The sequence below is a fragment of the Sapajus apella genome, unplaced genomic scaffold, assembly GCF_009761245.1.
Source record: "Sapajus apella isolate SASKATOON/1434 unplaced genomic scaffold, GSC_monkey_1.0 scaffold2, whole genome shotgun sequence".
Taxonomy (NCBI): Eukaryota; Metazoa; Chordata; class Mammalia; order Primates; family Cebidae; genus Sapajus; species Sapajus apella.
Window position 1 is genome coordinate 41,756,088 of NW_022436942.1, and position 23,777 is coordinate 41,779,864.

Sequence of the window (23,777 nt, forward strand, 5' to 3'; positions counted from 1 at the left end):
GCTAAAAGTCAAAGATATACATCTTAATGAAAAAAATACGAGATTTTAACACAATCTGAAATAATTTGAAAGCTAGTACTATAATGATAGCTACAAAGGGTAGGTATGCTTTAAAAGATAAATGGAGGTTGTTTAAATAGCCATCAATAGGTATTTAGTAAATGCAAAATTCCATTTTAACTGATTTGAAGTAAGATCAAACTTGGGTTAATTGAAGTCTTGCTGAAATGGAGAATGAATATTGCAATGATTATATAGGTTTCATAGTTTTGTTTTGTTTATTTTTTTAGAGACAGACTCTCGCTCTGTTGCCAGGCTGGAGTGCAGTGGCACAATCTCAGCTCACTGCAGCCTCCAACTCCCTGGTTCAAGTGATTCTCCTGCCTCAGCCTCTCAAGGAGTAGCTGGGATTTTTTTTTTTTTAGTAGAGATGGGGTTTCACCATGTTGGCCAGGATGGTCTCAATCTCCTGACGTCATCATCCACCCGCCTTGGCCTCCCAAAGTGCTGGAATTACAGGCATGAGCCACCGCACCCGGCCCTGGTTTCATAGTTTGAGTACTTTTCTGTTTCAAAATCTTCCCATGATTTTGTGTATTAATTTTCAAATATTGCAATTTCCATACATAATCTTTAAAAGTTAGTATATGGTCAAAATTTAATTTCAAATCTCACATTAAAAGAGGGAATGAAATAAAGCGATTACAATTACACAAAGATTTCATCTATTTACATTGGTAGCCACCAACAGGCTCCAAAAATTGCATATTACCAAGTTGCTTCTACCAAGAAGACATTTTTGGGGAGTTAACAGAATAGAACCTGAATGAACTGAAAAACTTCTTAATATTTTCCCTCATTTCCAAAAATCTGACATATTGCCACTTCACAGCCACATTAATAATTTCTATGTCAACATAACGTGAAATATTCCATTAGTTTAGTACCTGTAAAGTAAGTATAATTTGAAAGTCATACTCTTGATGATGAATTCCAGCTAATAAATTGTACCTTTAAGTAATGCTTATTTGATGGTGCTAATATTAATTTGTGCTTTTAGAAAAGTTATTCCATTTATTTATAACCAATATTGCATCTAAGTTTACTATTTTAGTTTTCAAGAAGATATTCATCATCAGAGTAATAAGATGCATAGGCCTGAAAAATAGCTCTTCATGAAAACTCAAATTATATTTTTTAGCTTTTCCCACGTTACCCATCCCTGGACTCAATTTTAGTTTTTAAGGTGTTTTGTAAATAACTAGCCTTCAAGTACTGTTGATATCAGTACTTTACCCCTTTTCACATATCTTTCTATATTAAAGGGAGCAAACTAAATAGTACAAACTAAGAAAGATTTGGGAGTAGGGTTGTTTTTTCTATAATTCTACTAACCATAAGTCTGTTACTCTGGTGTTCCTGGACAGTTATAATGGCCTTTCACTTATTCTGTTTTCTTTCATGCGGGGGTGATGGGAAGAGGATGACCATCCTGCTTGCTTAGTAAACCCAGAATGTTCTACTCAGCTGACCTTTTAAGGATTCTAATTCTGCTTGATCTTGCTCTGAATTGATAATAGTTAAGAAGCACAAATAAGTGCCACAGTGTTGTCTGGAAATCGCTGAATTGTTTAAATCACTGAATATTAAAAGAAGAATTACGAAATTGATGGATGCTTTCCGATGTTAAAATTTTGATTTAAAAACTATAGTCTGCCTCAGTTGCCCAGTCAAGAAAATGAGTATTTTCTGAATCGGTGTGGTATTCAGAGAAAAATGAGTGTGTAAGAGATACGCCCAGATAAATGGCTGCATTTTTACCTGTGAGAAACAGGAAATAATAATTTGTCATTTGACGTTGAATTTACTATTTAAATTTAGAGGAAGACGTAGGGTAATTATAGAGTTGGAGTATATTTCCATATAACAACATTAAACATTGAAATTATATGCTTATTAATGAACATCTATAAGGCATGTATGTTTATTAACTTCTATTTGTATATATAATATAAAATCTCCTTTTTCTTGCTGGTGTCTTTTGTGTTCTCATAGAAAAACTCCCACACTCATTAAATAGCTGTCTATTATGATATCTTTGAGAGAAGGCGGCTGTATCTTTGCCTCCCCACTGAGTGAAGTCTCATTATAATTTGTCTCTTTATGTTTCCAAAATGCTGGGCTCACATGCTTAACTCATTAATGAGACTGGAACGCATCTCATAATGGCTGGTTTGTCGCACGAAAGCCACACAGAGTTAAAAGAATGTTGCAGTTTAATCCATTGGCGCAGGAAATGCATTTGGAATGTAGTTGCCCAGTTGAGGCAAGATCGATAAAAGAAAGTTCCTTTTCAAAATTCAGTTAATTTTGAGCTCACTTAATTTTATTTCTCCGCCCACTAGTTGTCTTATTAAAGAACAGGGAAAAGAATTTAATTAAAAAAAAAAAAAGTGTTTTCATAGTCAGAAGTATCTTCTTTACTTTTGTTTAAAACATGTTTTGTTGTTTTTTTCCTCAGGTCACAAAGGATATTTTCTTCACATATTTTCTTTATAAAGCCTGGATTGTTTCGTGGGTAACCTGATTTGACCATAGTGCACTGCCTGGTGGGAAGTGTTAAACCTCTCATTCTAAGCTAAACAAGATTACTCTGAAGGCTGGCATTCAGGGGCTTGTTTTTAATGTAATGGGTTAGGGGCTATGGCACACCCCTTGCAGTTCCACTAATTGAACTCTTTGGGTACTTCAGTTTCTAATAGTTAGCTCTAGAAGGGGCTTGCCATGGGTATGCCAGAAATTGCTCACTGCTTGATTTCCCTATGTTAGTTTAATGAGGAAGAATGGGTCACCATGCCAACCAAAACACCATAGCAATGGGTTTAGAAGCGTCTTTCCTTGATACTTGCTTCCCATTTAGGGGTTTCCAATAAACTACAAATGCTATAGAGTGTCAGACAAAAACCAAATAGGATTTGAAATCAGTATGTCCTCATACAATGCATATAAGCAACTATGTTCAGTTGACCTGAATTTTACTTCATTTTGTATTTAATCTTTTTTTGATTAATGTAGAAGATAGTGAGGCACTTAAGTTGGTCTTAATTTTCAGTTGTTAATTTTTTTTTTTTTGCTAGCAGCTTTCAGTTATTGATCTATCAGAGCTCATCTACATTTAATTTAGTTTGGTGTCTAAGAGCTTTTATTCTACTGTGCTAACAACCATTTAAATAATATACTTTATTTTTTAGAACAGTTTTAGGTTTATAGAAAAATTGAGAAAATAAGACAAAGTTCCCACACACCCAGTTTCCCCTACAATTAACATCCAGCATATCAGTATTGTGCATTTGTTGCAAGTAATGACCCAGGGCTGATACATTATTAAATCAGCGGTTTATTCTGATTTTCTTAGTTTTTACCTAATGTCATTTTTCAGTTCCATGATGCCATCTGGGATGGCACATTTATTTGTCATGTGTCCTTAGGGTCTTGGATGTGACAGTTTTTCAGGCTTTTTCTTTTACTTTTCTGTTTGAGACAGGTTCTTTCTTGCTCTGTGGCCCACACAAGAGGGCAGTTGAACAGTCACGGCTCACTGCAGCCTCAACCTTCCAGACTCAAGTGATCCTCCTTCCTCAGCCTCTCTTGTAGCTGGTACTATGTGCAAGCCACCACACCTGGCTGATTTTTGTACTTTTATTTTTGGTAGAGATGGGGGTGTTACTTTGTTGCCCAAGCTGGTCTCGAACTCCTGAACTCAAGAAACCCTCCCACCTTGGCATCCCAAAGTGCTAGGACTGCTGTGAGCCACCATGCCCAGCCAGGCTTTATTTTTGATGATCTTGTCAGTTTTGAGGATTCCCAATTATATATTTAGCAGTATGTCTTTCAATTGGAATTTTTCTGATTTTTGTTTAAATGATTATTCTGGGAATAAGTTTTTGTTGTTGTTGTTATTTGTTGTCTTTCTTTTTTTCTAATTTTAAAAAGTATTTGTTTGTTCGTTTTTGAGACAGAGACACTCTGTCACCCATGCTTGAGTGCAGTGGCTAATCAGAGCTCACTGTAGTCTTCATTTCCTGGGCTCAAGCAATCCTTCTGTGTCAGCCTCTTAAGTAGCTGGGAATACAGGCGCATGCCACATTGTCTGGCTAATTTTTTTTTTAATCCTGTAGAGATAGGATTTTATTATGTTGCTCATGCTGGTCCTGAACTTTAGGCCTTGAGCGATTCCTCCCATCTTTGCCTCTTGAAGTAGCTGAGATGACAGGTATGAGCTATTGCTCCTGGGTGGGAATAGGGGTTTTGAGAGGAAGAACATAGATGTGAAATAATATTTTCATCACATCATAACAAGGGTACATACTATCAACACAGCTTACCACTACAAAGCTGACCTTTGTCACCTGCCAGTGACTGTGTTTTTCAGGTTTCTTCACGATAAAGTTACTTTCTCCCCAGATCTTCCCACTCACCTGCCTTTACTGTGCCTTTTGGAAGGAAGTCCCTATGCACAGACCACACCTACAAAATGGAAATTATGCTCCCATTTTTGAGGGTAGAGAATATATATAAATTATTTGGAATTCTTCTGCACAGAAGATTTGTTTCTTCTGTCATTTGTTTATTTTTTTGTATTACTTACCAATATGGACTCATGAATATTTATTTTATACTTTGGGTTATAATTCAGCATTGCATTACATTTTTTGATGCTCAATTCTTCCAGCTTTGGCCATTGGGAGCTGTTTAAGTGGGTTCCTGTGTGCCTTCCACACCTGGACATGTCTGTATCAGTGTACTTTTACGTGTGTTTTGAGCACTTTCTCCCTTTCTGGCACTACAAGTTGCTCTAAGTTCATCTTGTATATTATCTGTTCCAGTCCTAACATCAATCTGTTTATCAAAGGAGCCCTGGTTCACTTTATTAGAAAATGGTAACAACCATTGAAGGAATAAATACAAAAAAAATCCAACAAAATTCAGGAAAATATCTTTCAAGTATGATTAAGTGAAAGACTAGATGATCATCTTAAGTTGTTATATGTTTAACTGGAGATGTACTAATGCTTTCTGATGGATGCTTGAACTCAATGGGAAACATTATGGTGTATTATGGGTTTAAGTGAACAAAGTAACTCCTTAGAATCCAAAATACTGAATATCTTAGCATACTTTTTTATGCCCCTTAATCTTTAAATTTTTTCTTTACAAAGACTGGATTTGCCCACCCATTTAACCTCTTAATATCTTTTGAAATGCCAAACATTATAAAACTCTTTAATCTTGTCTGTTAGTTGGTGTGGGGAAAAAACAAATGTTTCTAATCTTGTAGACAGGATGATTATTAATAAGAAAACCCATTTTCTTTTAAAGGGAAACAGAACTATTCTGACAACTTGATTATGACAAAACTTTGATTAATCACATGGATATGTTCTAGAAACAATTCTTAACTCTGCTTTCAGCCATGCATTCCTTCTCGTCACATGTTCAGAAATTATGCTTTGAGGGAGTATCCAGTGATAACTGTTTTGGGAAGATGGAGAGCTATGAAGAATCCTATTTTATTGACATAAGAAAAGTGATGAATGGTGAATACAAAATAGAAGGTGCTAGATTTTTGTTATGGCTGGATAGCCTTTTCTCTGTCTTATAACTTTCAGTACGATTTTTATCTACTTTATTATTGAAACTACTATCATTGCCAAGGGCTTAATTTGGAATTAAATGAGCCTTATGCTTAAGTAATTTATTCTCGTTAGTTTGCCAAAATGTAGGTCTCATGATGGTTTTAATACTCTACAGCAGGATGTTTACATTTTTTTCATTGAGAATAAAATATTCCTTTTCAGTTTCATTTATGTCCCAGAAAATCTGAGATCAGAAGACGATATTGAAGCTGCCATTATCAATGACAGTTTTTCTTGAATAATAGAGTGGGAAGCTGTTATAGTTGAATTTTGTTTTACTCTTATTTTTATTTCTTTAGTCAAAGACCCCCATGGAAGGAAATAATTCACAACAGGTCTCTGTAGAGGCATCACCACCACTAACTAATATGGCAGGGTCTTCTCATTGGCTTCTCCCTCATTTCAGGTGATGTGTGGGGACGATTTTGATGTTTTCTGATAACTTTCACATTATTTACTCATTAATCTATAGTTATGTATTTTCATTCCATTAGTGTATCAAAAAACTAAGTTGTCAATTAGGAACCTTATAGTGGCTGACTTTAATTCTATGATTTTCTATGTCTGACAGTTTCAGGAAAAGCCCTCTAAACATCTTATAATTAAAAATATCTGGCCAGGCATGGTGGCTCATGCTTGTATTCCCACCACTTTGGAAGGCCGAGGCAGGTGGATCAACTAAGATCAGGAGTTCGAGACCAGCCTGACCAACATGGCAAAACCCCGTCTCTATTTTTTAAAAAAAGTATTTAAAAAAATCTATTTTTGTTTTTCAGTAAAATGGAGATTAGAGCTGATTTCCTTTTTTGTGTTAAAGAGCTTTACAAATGAATATATTTGAACATCTTAAAGATTAGACTTTCATAAGGCAGACCTATAATATTTAGTGAACAATTAGGTTTATTAAAGCATGAAGAAACCCTGTCCATACTGGTGTGAAATGTATCTATAAATTTTTTGTTTGTAGGGATGCAGTAATTTTCCTATTTATAACTTTTGGTTATAACTTAATGGTTATAACTATAACCATTTAAAACTTTTACGACAAAGCTGTAGTAAGGAAAATGTTCCTCCTGAACATATGCTACTACTTTAATGTGTGCTTTTCATGGAGAGAGGGAAGCAGGCAGAAAACATGACGACATAAAGGTGAAAAGGCCAAGTTTCTGTATGTGGTGACAACAAACTGATTGAAAATGGTAACTTGGAGTTGTGGGCAATATTGCTGACTTTTTTTTTTTAACAGATGAGGTCTTGCTATGTTGCTGAGGGTCTTCTTGAACCTTTGGGCTCAGGACATATTCCTACTGCAGCCTCCTGGATAGCTGGGACTACAGACTACTGTTCGCAGCCAATTTTGTTAACTTCATGAACCTCTGTGTGGCATATTGGGAGCTGGGACTTAGTGTAACAGGGTATAAAATGTGTGAGAGAAAGATAGAAACTGACTTTTAAAAGCAAGGGTCAGACTTAGTTTAAGAATCATTTATTTGAATTCCTACAAATGTCAGGCTCAGTGTTACCCTCTGGGGAGAGACGTGTTAGTTACAGCTTAGCTGTAGAAGAGCTTTTTGATATTATTGTACATCCCAACTGCTGTGCATTTTGTTTTTATATTATTTTCCTTTGATTTAAGAGATTTTCTTGTAAAATTAAGGTAACAATCACAAAATAACTATATTAGAACATGGAAAAATATTTTTGATGTTGAGAAACCTAATTATAACATAATAGCTTCAATAAATAACAAGTATAGAAAAGTGTAGGAACTAACACATCAGATATCTACTTGCCTATAACCAGAATTTAGATTTGTTAACATATTAATTGCATATTTTTAAAATCTAGTCAGTGTATATCAAGTTGTCAAACCTTTTAGTTTTTTCAAATAAGCTTTTTGATAAATGGGAATCTCGCACAGATTTGAAGCCATATTTTTTTGTTGTTGTTGTTGAGATGGAGTTTCAGTCCTTGCCCCAACTGGAGTGCAATGGCATGATTTCGGCTCACTGCAACCTCCGCTTCCCAGGTTCAAGCGATTCTCTTGCCTCGGCCTCCTGAGTAGCTGGGAGTATGTGCATGTCTCACCACACAAGGCTAGTTCTGTATTTTTAGTAGAGGCAGGTTTCTCCGTGTTGGTTAGGCTGATCTCGAACTCCTGACCTCAGGCGATCCCCCTACCTCGACCTCCCGAAGTGCTGGGATTACAGGCAGGAGCCACCGCACCCGGCCTGAAGCCATCTGTTCTGTTATCCATATACTTGTCTCCCTACACTAGAGGTTTCCTCATCTCATGTGTGGTATAAATACTTCTAGACTTAAATAAAAGGCCTTTCATGCATATATAAGCATTTGTGAAAAACATTTTTCACAAACAAGGTAGTATTTTTCTGAATGACCTCTGTGATTTGTAGCATGCATATTTTGCAACATGATTTTTCACCAGTTATGCTGTTACATAAGGATTTGGTTAATTGGTACATAATGTTATGTTGATATTTATGCATATATACAAGCGTGTAGCTCTTCATAATGTATGTGATTTATTTCTTTTATTTGCCATATGGATTCACACATATGGATATACCAAGATTTTTTCATTACCATATTGAAATTTTTATCTATTTCTGTCTTTTCTTTTATAAACAATCCTAAGTATCCTTGTATTTGGATTTAGAGGTTTTGCTAGACTGTAGGGAGGTAAATACAGATTACCAAGTCATACATGGTACAAACTATTTTATTGTGTATGTTTGTTTCCACAACTGTACAATATATATTTTTCCAACAATGTATGTTTGTACCTGTTCCAGAACAATATCTGTGAAGTTTATCTCTTTAGTTTTTCACTTTTTTAAACTTATATTTGTATCATTTTAATCTTTTTATGAAATAATGAGATTGAGTATCTTTTCAGATCTTTGTTATTTGTCTTTTCTGAATTTCCTGGCTATATTATTAATTCTTGTTTGTCTTTTGTATTGGGTTGTTTGCCTTTGGTGGCTCATATTTAAGATTTTTTTTCCCCCTAATATTCTGGGAACAAATCCTGTCTTCTGCATGTTGCAGCAAGACTTGGATATTTTAACCTTGGTTTCTAAAACTCCTTTGTAGCATGGCCTTTGTGACACTCTTTTATTGTACTTAGAATTCAGTTTGTCCCAGGCGGGGCACAGTGGCTTATGCACGTCTGTAATCCCAGCACTTTGGAAGGCCAAGCCTGGTGGATCATGAGGTCAGGAGATCAAGACCATCCTGGCCATAATGAAACCCGGTCTCTACTAAAATGCAAACAATTAGCTGGGCGTGGTGGCACATGCCTGTAGTCCCAGCTACTCAGGAGGCTGAGGCAGGGGAATCTCTTGAACTCCGGCAACGAAAGTTGTAGTGAGCCGAGATTGCACCACTACACTCCAGCTTGGCAAGATAGCAAGACTCTGTCTCAAAAAAAAAAAAAATTTCAATTTGTTCCAGAGCCTGAGAAGGAGTGTTATTTGTGTTTTATTATGGTTTATTCATTTACAGTGAGGCAAACATACCTTGAAACTTTGTGAAACAAGAGTCCAACAACATTTTTAGTATCAGTACTAAGAATTAGACTTGCACAAATACGCAGTAACACCCAACTTCGGCTGCATTAGAATCACCTATGAGATTTTACTTGTACTGAGGCGTTAGTTCTTCTAAAAGTTCATAATTGATAGTGATAGACCTTCAGGTTTGAAAACTATCCTTTAAGGCATTATGATTCTTCTCTTCTCAAAGTGGTTTTCTAGACAGAGTAGTACAGTACAGCAGTATGAAGCTCTAAGAACACACAGGTCTGTCGTCTCTTATGACAAGTTTACATCCAGTGTGTAGAAGAGCCCCTGCAACCTTAATGATAAATTGAAGGAACTAATTGTTTTAGCTACTAAATTGCAATCCTTTTCTAATGCTCCCTTTCAAAGATTGTACTTAAGTAATGTTTAAATATCCCACACTCTGAAGTCACATCTTCTTTATGTGAATTTTTGCTAGTATTATCTTTCAAGTCTTCGGTGGCAGTTCATTGGGAGAGTCATGCCTTATCTATACTTGGATCTGAGAAATACAAGTGTAGATCAGTTTGATACACCAAGCTGAGAATACAGAAGTACTAAGGAAAATTGTAGGGTCACTTGACTCCTAGTAGCAGCTCAGTAAAAAATTTGCTAATTTAATCCATAAACTATAGCATAGGGACTAAATTAGAAATGAAAACCTTTTCCATGCTTTCTTGTATCTTGTTTTAAGGCCATCTCCACAAGAAGAGTTGAGATGTTTTATTAAAAATTGGATTTGAAGAGATTTTTTTTATCAGAATGTCGTATATATAGTTGATTTCTTTTCTGAAACAAAGTTTGCATTTGTTGCCCAGGCTGGAGTGCAATTGAGCGATCTGGGCTCACCACAATCTCCGCCTCCCGGGTTCAAGCAATTGATTCTCCTGTCTCAGCCTTCAAGTAGCTGGGATTACAGGCACCACTGGTGCCCAGCTAATTTTGTATTTTTAGTAGAGATGGCGTTTCTCCATGTTGGTCAGGCTGGTTTGGAGCTCCCGATCTCAGGTGATCTGCGCACCTCGGCCTCCCAAAGTGCTGGGATTACCGGTGTGAGCCACTGCACCTGGCCTAGTTGATAATTTTTAATAAAATTCTATGACAAAGCATTAAAGACACTTGAAAATTGCAATTTCATAACTTTGGCTGATACTTTAAAAAATTTTTGTTTCTGTTTTAAGTTCCTGGGTACTTGTCCAGGTTTGTTACACAGGTGAACGTGTGCTTTGTCTGATACTTTAAAAGTCAAAGTATAAAGTTGATTTTAAAATGTTTAAAGTAGAAGAGTTTCCAAAGTTTTCTGATTTGCTTTGGCTGATACTTTAAAAGTCATAGCAATCACATCACTTTAGAAACTCTTCTACTTTAATAGACATTTTAAAAATCAACTTTACCTACTGTTTTAGCTTCCCTTTAAGAGTATCACTTATCAGCCTGGGCAACATGGCAAAACACCATCTACAAAAGAATACACATGCACACACCCCAGCTATTCCGGAGGCTGAGGTGGGAGGATCACTTGAGCCCAAGAGATTGAGGATGCAGTAAACCATGATCACACCACTGCACTGCAGTCCAACCTGGGTGAGACAGTGAGACCTTGTCTCAAAAAAAAAAAAAAAAATGAGTCATTTATTTTTTCCATACAGACCTCACCATTAAGTTAGAATAAGTATATGAAAGCATTTCACTTCAGAACCATACTATATTTTGATCTTAGTGACTATGTCAGTTTGTTAGCATTTTATTACTTATGTTTGCTGTTTGTTTGTTTGAGACAGAGTCTCGTTCTGTCATCCAGGCTAGAGTGCGGTGGCATGATCTCAGGTCGCTGCAACCTCTGCCTCCCAGGTTCCAGAGATTCTTCTTCCTCAGCCTCCTGAGTAGCTGGGACTACAGGTGCACGCCAACATGGCTGGCTAAGTTTTGTATTTTTAGTAGAGATAGGTTTTCACCATTTGGCCAGGCCGGTCTTGAACTCCTGACCTCATGATCTGGATTTGTTTGTTTGAGCCTCAGCCTCCCAAAGTGCTGGGATTACAGGCATGAGCCACCGTGCCCGAACATGTTTTCTTGTTTTTATGTCATTTTCATTTTCTCAATACTTAGACACATAATATTTAACATTAAATAGTTTTTATTATTCATATCTTTGTATTCTATTTAAATTTTCTTTTAGCATAATAAATGCAACAATATGACCACATCTGGAATCTGTTTTACTTTGATAATTAAGATATAACAAATTATTAGAGATACTTTTATGAAAAAGGAATAATTTTGCCTTGTTACGACATTTCTGTCTTTAGAAATAATATGGAATTACGTTGTTTTTTGTTATTATTATTCTTTGAGTCAAAGGCTTGCTCTGATGCCCAGGTTAGAGTGCAGTGGCGCGATCTCGGCTCACTGCAACCTCTGCCTACCAGGTTCAAGAGATTCTCCTGCCTCAGCCTCCCAAGTAGCTGGGATTACAGGCATGTGCCACCACACCTAGCAAATTTTTGTATTTTTAGTAGAGACAGGGTTTCACCATGTTGGCCAGGCTGGTCTTGAACTTCTGACCTCAGGTGATCCACCCGCCTTAGCCTCCCAAAGTGCTAGGGTTACTGACATGAGCAGCTGTGCCCTACGTCACTGTTAAGGCTAACTTATTCTGGAGTTTAATTACTAGCAAAGAAATCTGACCGTGTTTCCCTCCTTCATGTGGCTTCCCTGTCCCTTGGCTTCTCCTCTTGCCTGATTATGTAACGCTATCTCTCTCTTCCTCCCCACTTCCCCAGTCATTCCCACCACAAGATATTATAACAGAATGGCCTTAGTCACACTTTAAAAATGGGCTTTCAGTACAAATTCAGAATTCAGTTGTCTTTCAAGATCAGTCTTCTTTACCCATGATATCTTGTCTCATTTACCTTTGCCAAATGGTGTTTCTTACTTGTATAATCTAAGAGTACTCAGTTATATGACTGATGAATCAAGTTATTACAAGTTCTTAAGCATGGTTTTATGGGTTTCTTTTTCTAAAATCAAGAAATTTTAGAATTATTGCTGGGTAGAATTTCAGAGGAACAATGGAATGGTTTGCAAAAATTATTCTTACATGTTAATGAGGCTTTGAAATATTTCATTTTTCCAATTAAAAGTTAGATTGTTGAGGCAGAATGTTATATTATTCCCTCTACTATTAAAAATTCCATACAGCATTATGTGAATTAGTCTTAAGCCAACGTCTGGCAAGGATGTTTTTGAAACAATGAAGTTAATGCTGTGAATTTGGCATTACTATATCGATAGTAATGAATAATTCCACTTCTTAAAATTGTTTAATTTCCATCTGGTTGCTGTTTCTCATTTTCTTTAAGTTTTTAATTTCTAACCACCTATCCTTTTTTTCTCTTCTTTTATACACACAATTACCCACTTTTAGATTAAAAAAAAAACTTTAATACTTTTGAAATGTAAAAATGGACATATCACCAAAAAGTGGAAAGGGAAACCTAAATGAATTCCAAACTTTTTGTTTTATTAGAGATATAAAAACTTCTAAGATCTTAAAAGTAAGATCTCACTAATGAGTTTAAAATTAGGGAATAAAATAATTTGTGTTAAAAAGGACAGGGTCAGCAGTTAGGAGGAGATTATTATAGGCATCCCAGTGCTGGCACTTGGGACTAATGATGACAGAAGAGATTGGGAGAAAAAGACAGATTCAGGATATATTTGGATGTGAAAGTTGTGAAGACTTGGTAATGAGTGGAATGTGGAAGGAAGGAAAGTGGCAGTGAAGAAGAAACTGGTTATGTAGTATTACTGTTGCTGATGGTGATGATGATTGGAAGAGGAACTGTTTAACTTCTTTTGGGGAAGTATGAAGTCAGCAGTTCTATTTTGGGCATTTTGAGTTTGAGATACCTAAGTGAATTTGAGCAATTGAATAATTGGCTATGGAGGTGAGGGAGGATGAAGGTACAGTCATTAGCATACATTAACTACATTTAAATTCATGAACTGGCCTGTCATGGTGGCTCACGCCTGTAATCCCAGCACTTTGGGAGGCAGAGGCAGATGGATCATGAGGTCAAGAGATGGAGACCATCCTGGCCAACATGGTGAAACCCCATCTCTACTAAAAATACAAAAACTTAGCCGGGCTTGGTGGTGCGTGCCTGTAGTCCCAGCTACTCGGGAGGCTGAGGCAGGAGAACTGCTTGAAACCGGAAAACGGAAGTTGCGGTGAGCCGGGGTCGCCCACTGCACTCCAGCCCGGCGATAGAGTGAGACTGTCTCAAAAAAGAAAAAAAAATCATCAACCTTGTTGAGGATCATTAGGTTGAAGGTAGAGTGGGAAAGAGCATCCCTGAGTAGTGCTGTGGCTTCCAGCAATCAGAGTTGGGGTGGAGGAGGAATCTGAGGAGCAGAGTCCAGCATGGCAGTTGTATACAATACATAGACACTGTTTTACAAGCAGTTGCTTATACTTAAGATATATTGCTCTTTGTGGGTTGTTTTTTAAACTAAATATTTGGTGTATGCTTGGTAAGATTCTAAACCCCCTTCTAAATGTCATTAAGACAATTATATACAACGCTGGTGTGTCTGCTATAAAGAATGGCCTTACCATTGAACCATTAGTGGGATATGGTGCCCATTTTAACCCTCCCCGCTGCGCCTCTGTAAGACTTAGATTGTTAGATGTCAACTAAGTTATTGCTGGGGTTGAAGGACTTTGCCAGAAAATTAGCATTCACATGGATGCCCTTTGGTCCTCCTCTCACAATTTTTTGTCATTCTCTTGAAATAAGTTAGTTCATTATTAAAGAAGACATTTTATTTTATTATTTTATTTTTCATTTGAGACAGTCTTGCTTTGTTTTCCAGGCTGGAGTACAGTGGTGCAATCTTGGCTCACTGCAACCTGGGTTAAAGCTATTCTCCTGCCTCAACCTCCTGATTAGCTGAGATTACAGGTGCACCCCACCATGCCCAACAATGTGTGGTTTTGGTTTTTTTTTGTATTTTTAGTAGAAATGGGGTTTTGAACTCCTGGCTTCAAGTGGTCCGCCTGCCTCGGCCTCCTAAAGTGCTGGGATTACAGGAGTGATCCACTGTGCCCGGCCTAAAGTAATTTTATTTTTAAAAGCTGTCATCAACATGAAAAATTTGGGATTCATGAGGAGTATTTTTGAATGTCGGATGTCACTGTTGTCAGTGACAATATGGGGCAGCAGATAAAAGCCTTGTTTATAAATTCTGCAAGGACAGAATAAGACAATGACATGGGGGACTAGCTTAGACTTAGCTGCATGCTTTTACTCCCTTAGAGACGAGCACAGAGTCCTGCCATACCAAATATTTTTTGACATGACTGCTTTTTGTTTTTCTTCAAAATCTAAACTACGGTAAAATGAAAGACAATAGTTATTAGGTGCCTTCTATATCTCATGCAGAGTGCTAAGTACTTTACATTGTGGTCCCATTGTGACTTGACACGAATTCTGGGAGGGAAATAAATATATTGAACCCACTTTGTAGAAGTTATGAAATTGAAGCTTTGATTATTGGTATTTTAGAAAGGAAAAATAAGAAAAGATAATCAAAAAATATACGCAAACTACAATTCCACATTCAGGTTTTTTAGGAGATTAAATTTTTTCTAGGCACGTTTGAAAGGTGATAGAAGCTGGGCATGGTGGCTCACACTTGTAATCTCAGCACTTTGGGAAGCCAAGGCAGGTGGATCACGAGGACAGGAGTTCAAGACCAGCCTAGCCAAGATGGTGGAACCCCGTCTCTATTAAAAATACAAAAATTAGTGGGCAGTGGTGGCAGGCACCTGTAATCTCAGATACTGGGGAGACTGAGGCAGAGAACTGCTTGAACACCGCAGGCGGAGGTTGCAGTGAGCCAAAATTGCACCACTGTACTCCAACCTGGGCGACAGAGCTAGATTGTATCAAAAAAAAAAAAGGTGATAGAAATAATTAAGTCATTCTTTTTGGAGACATAATGCTGTGTTTTTAACTATCCAGTTAAAAAATGTATTTTATCTGTAAATAGTAAATGTTCCCATGCTGTATTGACAATGATCTTAATTTTTCCCTTCTTTTTTTTGATTTCAGAGGAAGAACTTATCTCTTTTCCTCAGCATTAGTTTGTTAACTTTCTGGGGCTCCTCGCTTTTGGGTGCCCGGTTATACTGGATGGGAAACAAACCACCAAGCTTTTCCAACTCGGACAACCCCGCTGCTGATTCGGACAGCCTCCTCACCCGCACGCTCACCTTCTTCTACTTGCCAACCAAGAACCTCTGGCTGTTGCTATGCCCAGATACCCTCAGTTTTGATTGGTCAATGGACGCTGTGCCTCTGCTTAAAACAGTTTGTGACTGGAGAAACCTACACACTGTGGCCTTCTATACTGGACTCCTCCTCCTTGCCTGCTATGGTTTGAAGAGCCCGAACGCAGACCGAGAATGCAATGGGAAAACTGTAACAAATGGCAAGCAGAATGCAAATGGACATAGCTGCCTTTCAGATGTGGAGTACCAGAACTCAGAGACTAAGCCCAGCTTTGCATCCAAAGTAGAAAATGGCATTAAAAATGATGTATCACAGAGAACCCAACTTCCTTCTACGGAGAACATTGTTGTTCTGTCTTTATCTTTGTTAATCATACCCTTTGTTCCTGCCACGAACCTGTTTTTCTATGTCGGCTTTGTAATTGCAGAGCGAGTATTATATATTCCTAGTATGGGCTTCTGCCTACTGATTACAGTGGGGGCCAGAGCCCTTTATGTCAAAGTCCAAAAGCGATTCCTCAAGAGCTTGATTTTTTATGCTACAGCTACACTAATTGTTTTTTATGGACTCAAGACCGCGATCAGGAATGGAGACTGGCAGAATGAAGAAATGCTGTATAGGTCAGGGATAAAAGTAAACCCAGCTAAAGGTAATCTTTTATTTTATGCTTTTGCTTGGATAGTTTATGCTTTCACCCTCTTTACGTCTTTGCTTCTTGTCTCAGTATTAAGGAGGAAGAGGTCCTTTTATGCAGTATTTGTATCTTTCATGCTTTTTATTTTTTTTTTAAAGAGATACCACATATAACCAATTTAGAGACGTGCCTAATATTTCTTACTTGGAATAAGAAAATATTTTCCTGTGTTTCTATGTTTGTCTGGAAGAATTAGAGCTCCTGTTGTGTAACAATATTGACTGTTGCAAGAATTTAGAAAAGGGCTTGGTTTTCAAATTTAAAATACTGATAGGAACAGCTCTTGTATCATATGATAAAAGTCAGTATCCCACATAAGTATACATTAACTCTTCTGTTTTCCAAGAATTGCCTGAGGAAATACAAGACTTTCATTGAAACCTTTAAAAGATTTGGAGATGTGACTCCCTCTGAATCCTGAAATTATGTCTCTAGATGTCAGTGTGTGCACATTCAGGTATGAGTCACCTTCGGCTATGCAGAGGCTAAATTATCTGAATGTTGCTAAGCAGTTAGCAAGTTTTTACTTGAATTTTTAAGTCACTTAGAGAAATAAACTTTTCACTGAATAATGAGAGCTTTGATTATACCATTCATGATTGCTTTTGATTTAGAAAATTATCTGAGCAAATCTCAGAATTGATAGCTAGTGTAGAAAGTAGTTTCCTTTAAAATAAAAGAGAAAAGTCAAAAGCTATGACAATGGGTTACTCTAATTTAGGCAATTAAATGTATTGGAAGCTAGAAGACAATTAAATAAAAATAGATGTAAATTTTTAGTGCAGAAATACATCACAGTAAATAGTGCTAAAGAGTTTTTTATTCTCTCTTTTTTTTTTTTTGAGAGTGGAGTCTTGTTGCAATGGCATGTTCTTGACTCACTGCAACCTCCGCCTCCTGGGTTCAAGCGATTTTCCTGCCTCCCGAGTAGCTAAGATTACAGGTACCCACCACCACACCAGGCTAATTTTTGTATTTTTATTAGAGACGGTGTTTCACCACGTTAGCCAGGCTGGTCTCAAACTCCTAACCTTAGGTGATCTGCCCACCTCATGCTCATCAAGTGCTGAGATTACAGGAGTGAGCCACCGCATCTGGCCTATTTTTACTCTTTAAATTATGTTTGCTTATATAGCATTTGAACGATATCTTTCTACTCTTTCCAATACAATTCTATATCAGGATTAAAAGAAGGTGTAAAACTGTTCCAGAATATAAAAATGGCCTGCTAATAGGTATTAGGATATATGTCTAAAGATCTAGATACACCAAAAGCTACTTTGTCATGCTTGTCTGATGAGCACAAATTAAATCAGGAGATTTAGTGAACAACTACACATTTCTTTAAGCTAAGGAACTAATTGCTGGCACTTACACTGCTTAATAAATTGCAGAGACTTTAATAGGAAGTTGGAAGCTTAAAGTTGAGCTACTGTATAGCATGTAATTTCTCAATTCTTTGTGAAAAATCATTACCATGTGGCTTTTGCTAGGTAGTAAGTACTGCACAGTTTATTGAATGCCTGGACCCAAATCTTGTTGTAAAAATTGTTACAATTAGTTTTTGGAGAATACTTACCAGCCAGTTTTTCTGCACTAGTAGATGTAAGGATATAGAACAAGGCTATGTTGCCAATGTATTTTCCTGCTGTTTAAAACAGATATATAGTTAAGAATTAAAAACAAAAATTCTTGGCGTATTTTAAGTTTTAGGCTAAATTACTCTTAGAAAAAGCCAAGACAACAGTGGTTTAAGTAAGATAGAAGCTTTATTCTTTCTTTTAATCTAAGTATGTACAAACACAGAGCTGATAAGCTGGCGCCATGGGTTTTCAGGATCCAAGCTCTTTCTCTTTTATTCCCTTGCCATCTCAGTGGTGTCACCCTGTCCTTATGGTCCAAGATGGCTCATTATCACATCAGCACTTCAGCTGACAAGAAGAGAGGGAGAAAGGGCAAATGGTGGGTATACTCAGTCTTAGAGCATATTGCAGAAATTGCACACACCATGCTTGCTCTCAGACCATTGGGCACACCTACCTACAAGGAAGGCTGGGAAATGTTATCTTTATTCTGAGAAGCCACGTATCAAGCCAAATTTTATTACAATGCAAAAAGGAGAGGGCAGATACTCAGATACTAGGGTGTAAGTAGCAGTCAGAATACCTGAAAACATTTTGTAAACCCTTAGGTATTTTCCAGCATTTGCTGCTATTTTTGCTGACAGTTAATGATTCTAAATAAGATATTTTGGTACATAGTTAGAATGTTTGATCATTTTTTTTTTATTTTTCCATTCACTAAGTAAAACAATTATTCAACATTTCCTGGGTTTCCAACATTTTCAGGTGTTCGTTCTAATACTTGAGAAGTGCTGCACAATTTCAGCACCCCAAAATATTATTAGCTAAATAAATGTACAACTGGCCACTGCCACGATAAGTTCTTTCAGACATCAAACACTGAATTCCCAAAACCCATCACCCACCCATGGCCCAGTCAACTGCTTTACTTGTGGGCTTTACCATCTCAGTCCATCTCAGTTGATGGAACCTCCATTTTCCTAGCAGCTCTGGCCAAGAATTCTGAAGTCATCCCTGCCTCCTCTTTTCCCTTCACAGCAGCTCACATCCATTCCATCAGGAGATCCTCTATGTCCTTTTTGTAAAAATACATCCAGAGCTTGACCACCTTTTACACCATCACTGTTGGCATCATGGCCCAGGCCACCACCATCTTTTATCTGGAATATTAGTAAAAAGACTCTTGTCTCACCTCCCAGCTTGTGTTTCTTGCCTTTTAGCATATCTTGTACTTTTTTTGCTTCAACTCAGACTTGATGTATTGGGTAATAAGAAATGAGGTGAATCGGTTTTATTGTGAGATTTTATGTAAATCTGGTTAGGAGTTGGACTGTATTTTGCCATAGCTGTGGATGCCAGAGATCTCACATTCCTCTGATGGCCTTGGTTTTGGTCTTCCCAGTGTTTGTTGGGCTTTCCCAAGGACTCTGTTTTGCATCTATTTCAGCTGTAATCAACTATTACTATACTGCAGCTCTGTTGGTGTGGGGAAGGAAAAATACTCTATTATTTTATGACGAAATCTTCACAAGTGTTTCTTTTCTATTTTTTGAGATGGAGTTTCGCTTCTGTTGCCCAGGCTGGAGTGCAATGGCATGATCTTGGCTAACTGCAACCTCCGCCTCCCAGGTTCAAGCGATTTTCCTGCCTCAACTTCCCAATTAGCTGGAATTACAGGCATGTGCCACCATGCCCAGCTAAATTTTTTTTTTGTATTTTTAGTAGAGACAGTGTTTCTCCATGTTGGTCAGGCTGGTCTACAACTTCTGACCTTAGGTGATCTGCCCTCCTCAGCCTCCCAAAGTGCTGGGATTACAGGCATAAGCCACCGTGCCTGGCCACAAGTGTTTCTTATCTTTCCTTGTGTCCCACTCCAGTTGAGACAGGAAGGCTAGCAGAGGCTGAGTTGAAAGGAATAGCTTTCCCCCACAGCTCTGGGACAAGGCTAAGATCTTTCCTCTATGGAGCAAGTGACATTTGTCATGACAAATGCTCTGGGTAGTATATTTCATAAGGTTTATTCTTCTACTGCCAGAGTCAGGAGAACATCTTTCTTGGCTCTTCCCAGTGAGTCTCTGTTGGGGTCACAGGAGGCAACCTCCAAAAGTGTGCGAGTCTCTTAAGACTGCCACCCTCAGGAGTTTCTGATTCAAAAGCTAGTTCGTGCTTAGCCTCCAGCAACTTGTCAAAATGACTAGTCAGTTGTTTCTGACGGTTTCTGTCTCCAGCAGCTTCTGCTCCAGGTAAGCTCTCCTCTGCTGTGTCTTTGGATTTGTCTTTCTCTAGATTTCACAGTGGTGGTTGGCTCTGCGACCCCAGTTCACTGATGATTCCAAGACAAGTTATTGATTTTCAGTCTGTTTAGCTTTTTCTGTTTGTAATGATGTGAGTGACAGCTTCACATTCTTTAATGTCTGAGCTGAACCCCTGCTTCTTTTCACCTTCAAAGTCTGTGCTTAACCAGCAGCCCTGGTGACCTTTTGGAAACACAAGTCAGGGCATGGCGTTCCACTCTCCCCAGTTATTCTCTGGCTCCCTGTTTCTCTCTAATTGAAAGCATATTAGAGGGAGAGGGAGGAGGGGGAGCCAAGAGTTCAAAAACTATTTATTGAGTACTATGCTCACTTCCAGGGTGATGGGTTCAGTTGTGCTCCAGGCCTCAGCATCATGTAATATGCCTTTGTAATAAACCTGCCCATATAGCATTAGAATCTAAAATAAAAGTTGAAAACATAAAAATAAATAAAATTAGAACAGTTCTGTGCTTACACAACTCTAGATAGATAGATAGATTATAGATATGATAGATATGGATATACACAGCCTCAGACAGGACCCCGTATATATTCACCACCCTTTCCTTCCCTTACTCCACTCCAGCTCTGCTGGCCCCTTTGATGTACCTTTTATATGCCAGGGAAGCTCCTGACGCAAAGTCCCCCCTCCCCCCCTTTTTTTATTTTGAGACAGTTTCGCTCTTGTTGCCCAGGCTGGAGTGCAATGGTACGATCTCAGCTCACTGCCACCTCTGCCTCTCTGGTTCAAGGGATTCTCTAGCCTCAGCCTCCTGAGTAGCTGGGATTACAGGCATGTGCCACCACATCTGGCTAATTTTTGTATTTTTAGTGGAGATAGAGTTGCTCCATGTTGGTCAGGTGTGTCTCTAACTCCCAACCTCAGGTGATTTGCCTGCCTCAGCCTCCCAAAGTGCTGGGATTACAGACGTAAGCCACTGCACCCAGCCGCCGCAGAGCTTTTATCCTTGTCATTGTTTCTTCCTGGAATGTGTTTTCCTGGTTATTCTCACTGTGATCTTCCTCACTTCCTTTAAGTCTCTGATCAGCTGTTACATTATAAGCAAGGTGCTTTGTGTAAAATTGACTGCCCTGCTATAAATTATATCCACCCCTCCACCTCTGTGTTATTGAGCATTCCCTATCCTCTTTCCATGCTTCATTTTTCTCTTAGTAATTATCACTATTTGACATACTATATTTTCTATAATTACATGTTCATTGTGTCAATGTGTTATCAGCATACACTAGAATGTATAATACAAGAAGGTAGAGATTTTTACATTTTAAAAGGTGCTACATATACTACAATGAGGACTGTGTCTGGTAGAGCAAAGGCATTCAGTAATGAATATGTTTCAGTATTGTTACAGTCAGGGTCCTTCTCTTTAAGGGGTTCATGATCTGTTTACAGATAGAATGTACATGCATGAAATAAGGCAAGAGTGTGAAATATTATGCCTTTGATATGCCAGGTAGTGTGAGGGATGCTTTATAATGACAGGTAGAATTGGGAGTAGAGTTAGTTTTAGATTGTGTGACTGCATCTGTGTGTGACATATGCTTCCATTTTGATAGAAGGCAAAACTCTTGCAATCCAGGTTTCTTATTTTTTTTTCTGTTTATAAGATGTTAATAATAATTCTGACTACGGTTACTTTCTTAGCAATTATGAACCTGGCAATAAACTTCCTTAAGGCAGATTTTCTTAGTCTGTTACATTATTTGAACCTAAGTGAAAGGTTAGAAACCCAGTCTTCTATATGATTTTCTGAGATTACAGATGGAGTTAGGATTTTTTTTCTTCCTTTGAAAGCATTTGCAAATTCTGGAATACTTCAGTCGAGCATGTGCTTTAACGGGATATGATTTTCAGCCTCATGAAGCAGTATGCATTAAAACTGCTGCCTTCAGTAATGGGTCCTGTAGACAGCTGCCAGTCATTAACTGATTGGATGCAAATGATGATGAGTAAACCCTGTCATAGTGACTGTGCTGCTAATTTATGGTTTAAATCTGGATAGTGGAGAAATGATAGCTGATTTGGACTATGTAAACCACAAGTCCTGTCTCATTATGTGGTTGATAATGTCAGGGAAATACTAGACATAGTTGATTACTGTAGTTTGTTGATTTCACAATGACTCTTTGCATTTTTGTGCTTAGGAAAAAAAAAAAATTTTCTCTGATGACTGCCTTAATGAGCAAGCCACATTATATTTGAAAGAGTCTCCCCCAATACCCCCCCTTTTTTTTTTTGAGACAGAGTTATGCTCTTGTTGCCCAGGCTGGAGTACAATAGTGCGATATCGACTCACCGCAACCTCCACCTCCTGGGTTCAAGCAATTCTCCTGCCTTACCCTCTCGAGTAGCTGGGATTACAGGAATGCACCACTATGCCTGGCTAATTTGGTATTTTTTAGTAGAGGTAGGGTTTCTCCATGTTGTTCAGGCTGGTCTCAAACTCCCAGCCTGAGGTGATCTGCCTGCCTCAACCTCCAAAAGTGCTGGGATTACAGGTGTGAGCCACTGCATCCACACCCACCCACCCCTGTCCCTCTTTAAAGCAACTCATTTTTTAAGCCATATTTATTAGTATTTGCTTAAAGAAAGCATTCCTTGATTCATTACAAAGCAGTTAAATGTGTGATCACCCTTTTTGCTCTGGCCTTTTCTAAATCCCCATGTGGCTCTAGTTTCTGTAGAATTTGGCACCATTGATCTCTGTTACCACGGCTTTTAAGGCTCTGCATGATTTTGACTATCTTTCTCTCATTTCCCACAGCTTTCTCTCTTCTACGATTTTGCCTTCTCCCTAAACTAATGAATTCTTGAAGTTTTATTTTCCCTTCTCTATAGTATCTAGGACATTGCTTGGTATATAGTAGGAGGTCAATAAATACACAATTGAATTTCTAAGTTATATTCTCTGTGACCCCCTTCCTACAAGGAACTTTTCCACCTGGGTGATATGCCAGCATCTCAAACTGGTCACCTCTCTTCCCTAAAATCAACTTCTTGCAAAGTTCCTTATTAATTAACGTCACAATCCCAGGCTGACAGAGTCATAGATAAGCAGATCAGTGAGCACATAAACATAAAAGAATTGTAGTATATATGGCAGCACATCTGGTTTGCTAAAAGGCATTTTAAAATTAAGTTATAGATTTGAAATCAAATAGATTCTGAGAATGGTTTATTAACTGTATGTCCATTTGATTTAAAAAAACATGACTGTGGTAGTTAATTGTTGGAAAGCAATTTCTTAAACAGTTAAGAACAATTTCTTTTTTTTTTTTTTTTTTTTTTGAGACAGAGTTTCACTCTTGTTACCCAGGCTGGAGTGCAATGGCGCGATCTCGGCTCACCTCAACCTCCGCCTCCTGGGTTCAGGCAATTCTCCTGCCCCAGCCTCCTGAGTAGCTGGGATTACAGGCACGCGCCACCATGCCCAGCTAATTTTTTGTATTTTTAGTATAGACGGGGTTTCACCATGTTGACCAGGATGAAGTACAATTTCTTAAATAGTTAAGAACAATTGGGCCAGGCGCGGAGGGTCGCGCCTGTAATCCCAGCACTTTGGGAGGCCGAGGCTGGCAGATCACGAGGTTGAGAGATCAAGACCA

General features: G+C 38.0%; 1 protein-coding gene across 7 annotated transcripts in view; it reads left to right on the top strand.

Annotated features, from left to right (window-relative positions):
• TMTC2 (transmembrane O-mannosyltransferase targeting cadherins 2) overlaps positions 1-23,777 on the top strand; it is a 444,929-nt gene that overhangs the window by 198,988 nt on the left and 222,164 nt on the right. For all 7 annotated transcript variants that reach the window (XR_004274687.1, XM_032296952.1, XM_032296962.1 and 4 more), the window contains one exon: positions 15,400-16,228. Coding sequence is in view for 6 of the 7 variants with exons in the window: in XM_032296952.1 (XP_032152843.1) it covers positions 15,400-16,228 (829 nt within the window). In the remaining variant the exon portion in view is untranslated. The remainder of the gene's footprint in view (positions 1-15,399; positions 16,229-23,777) is intronic.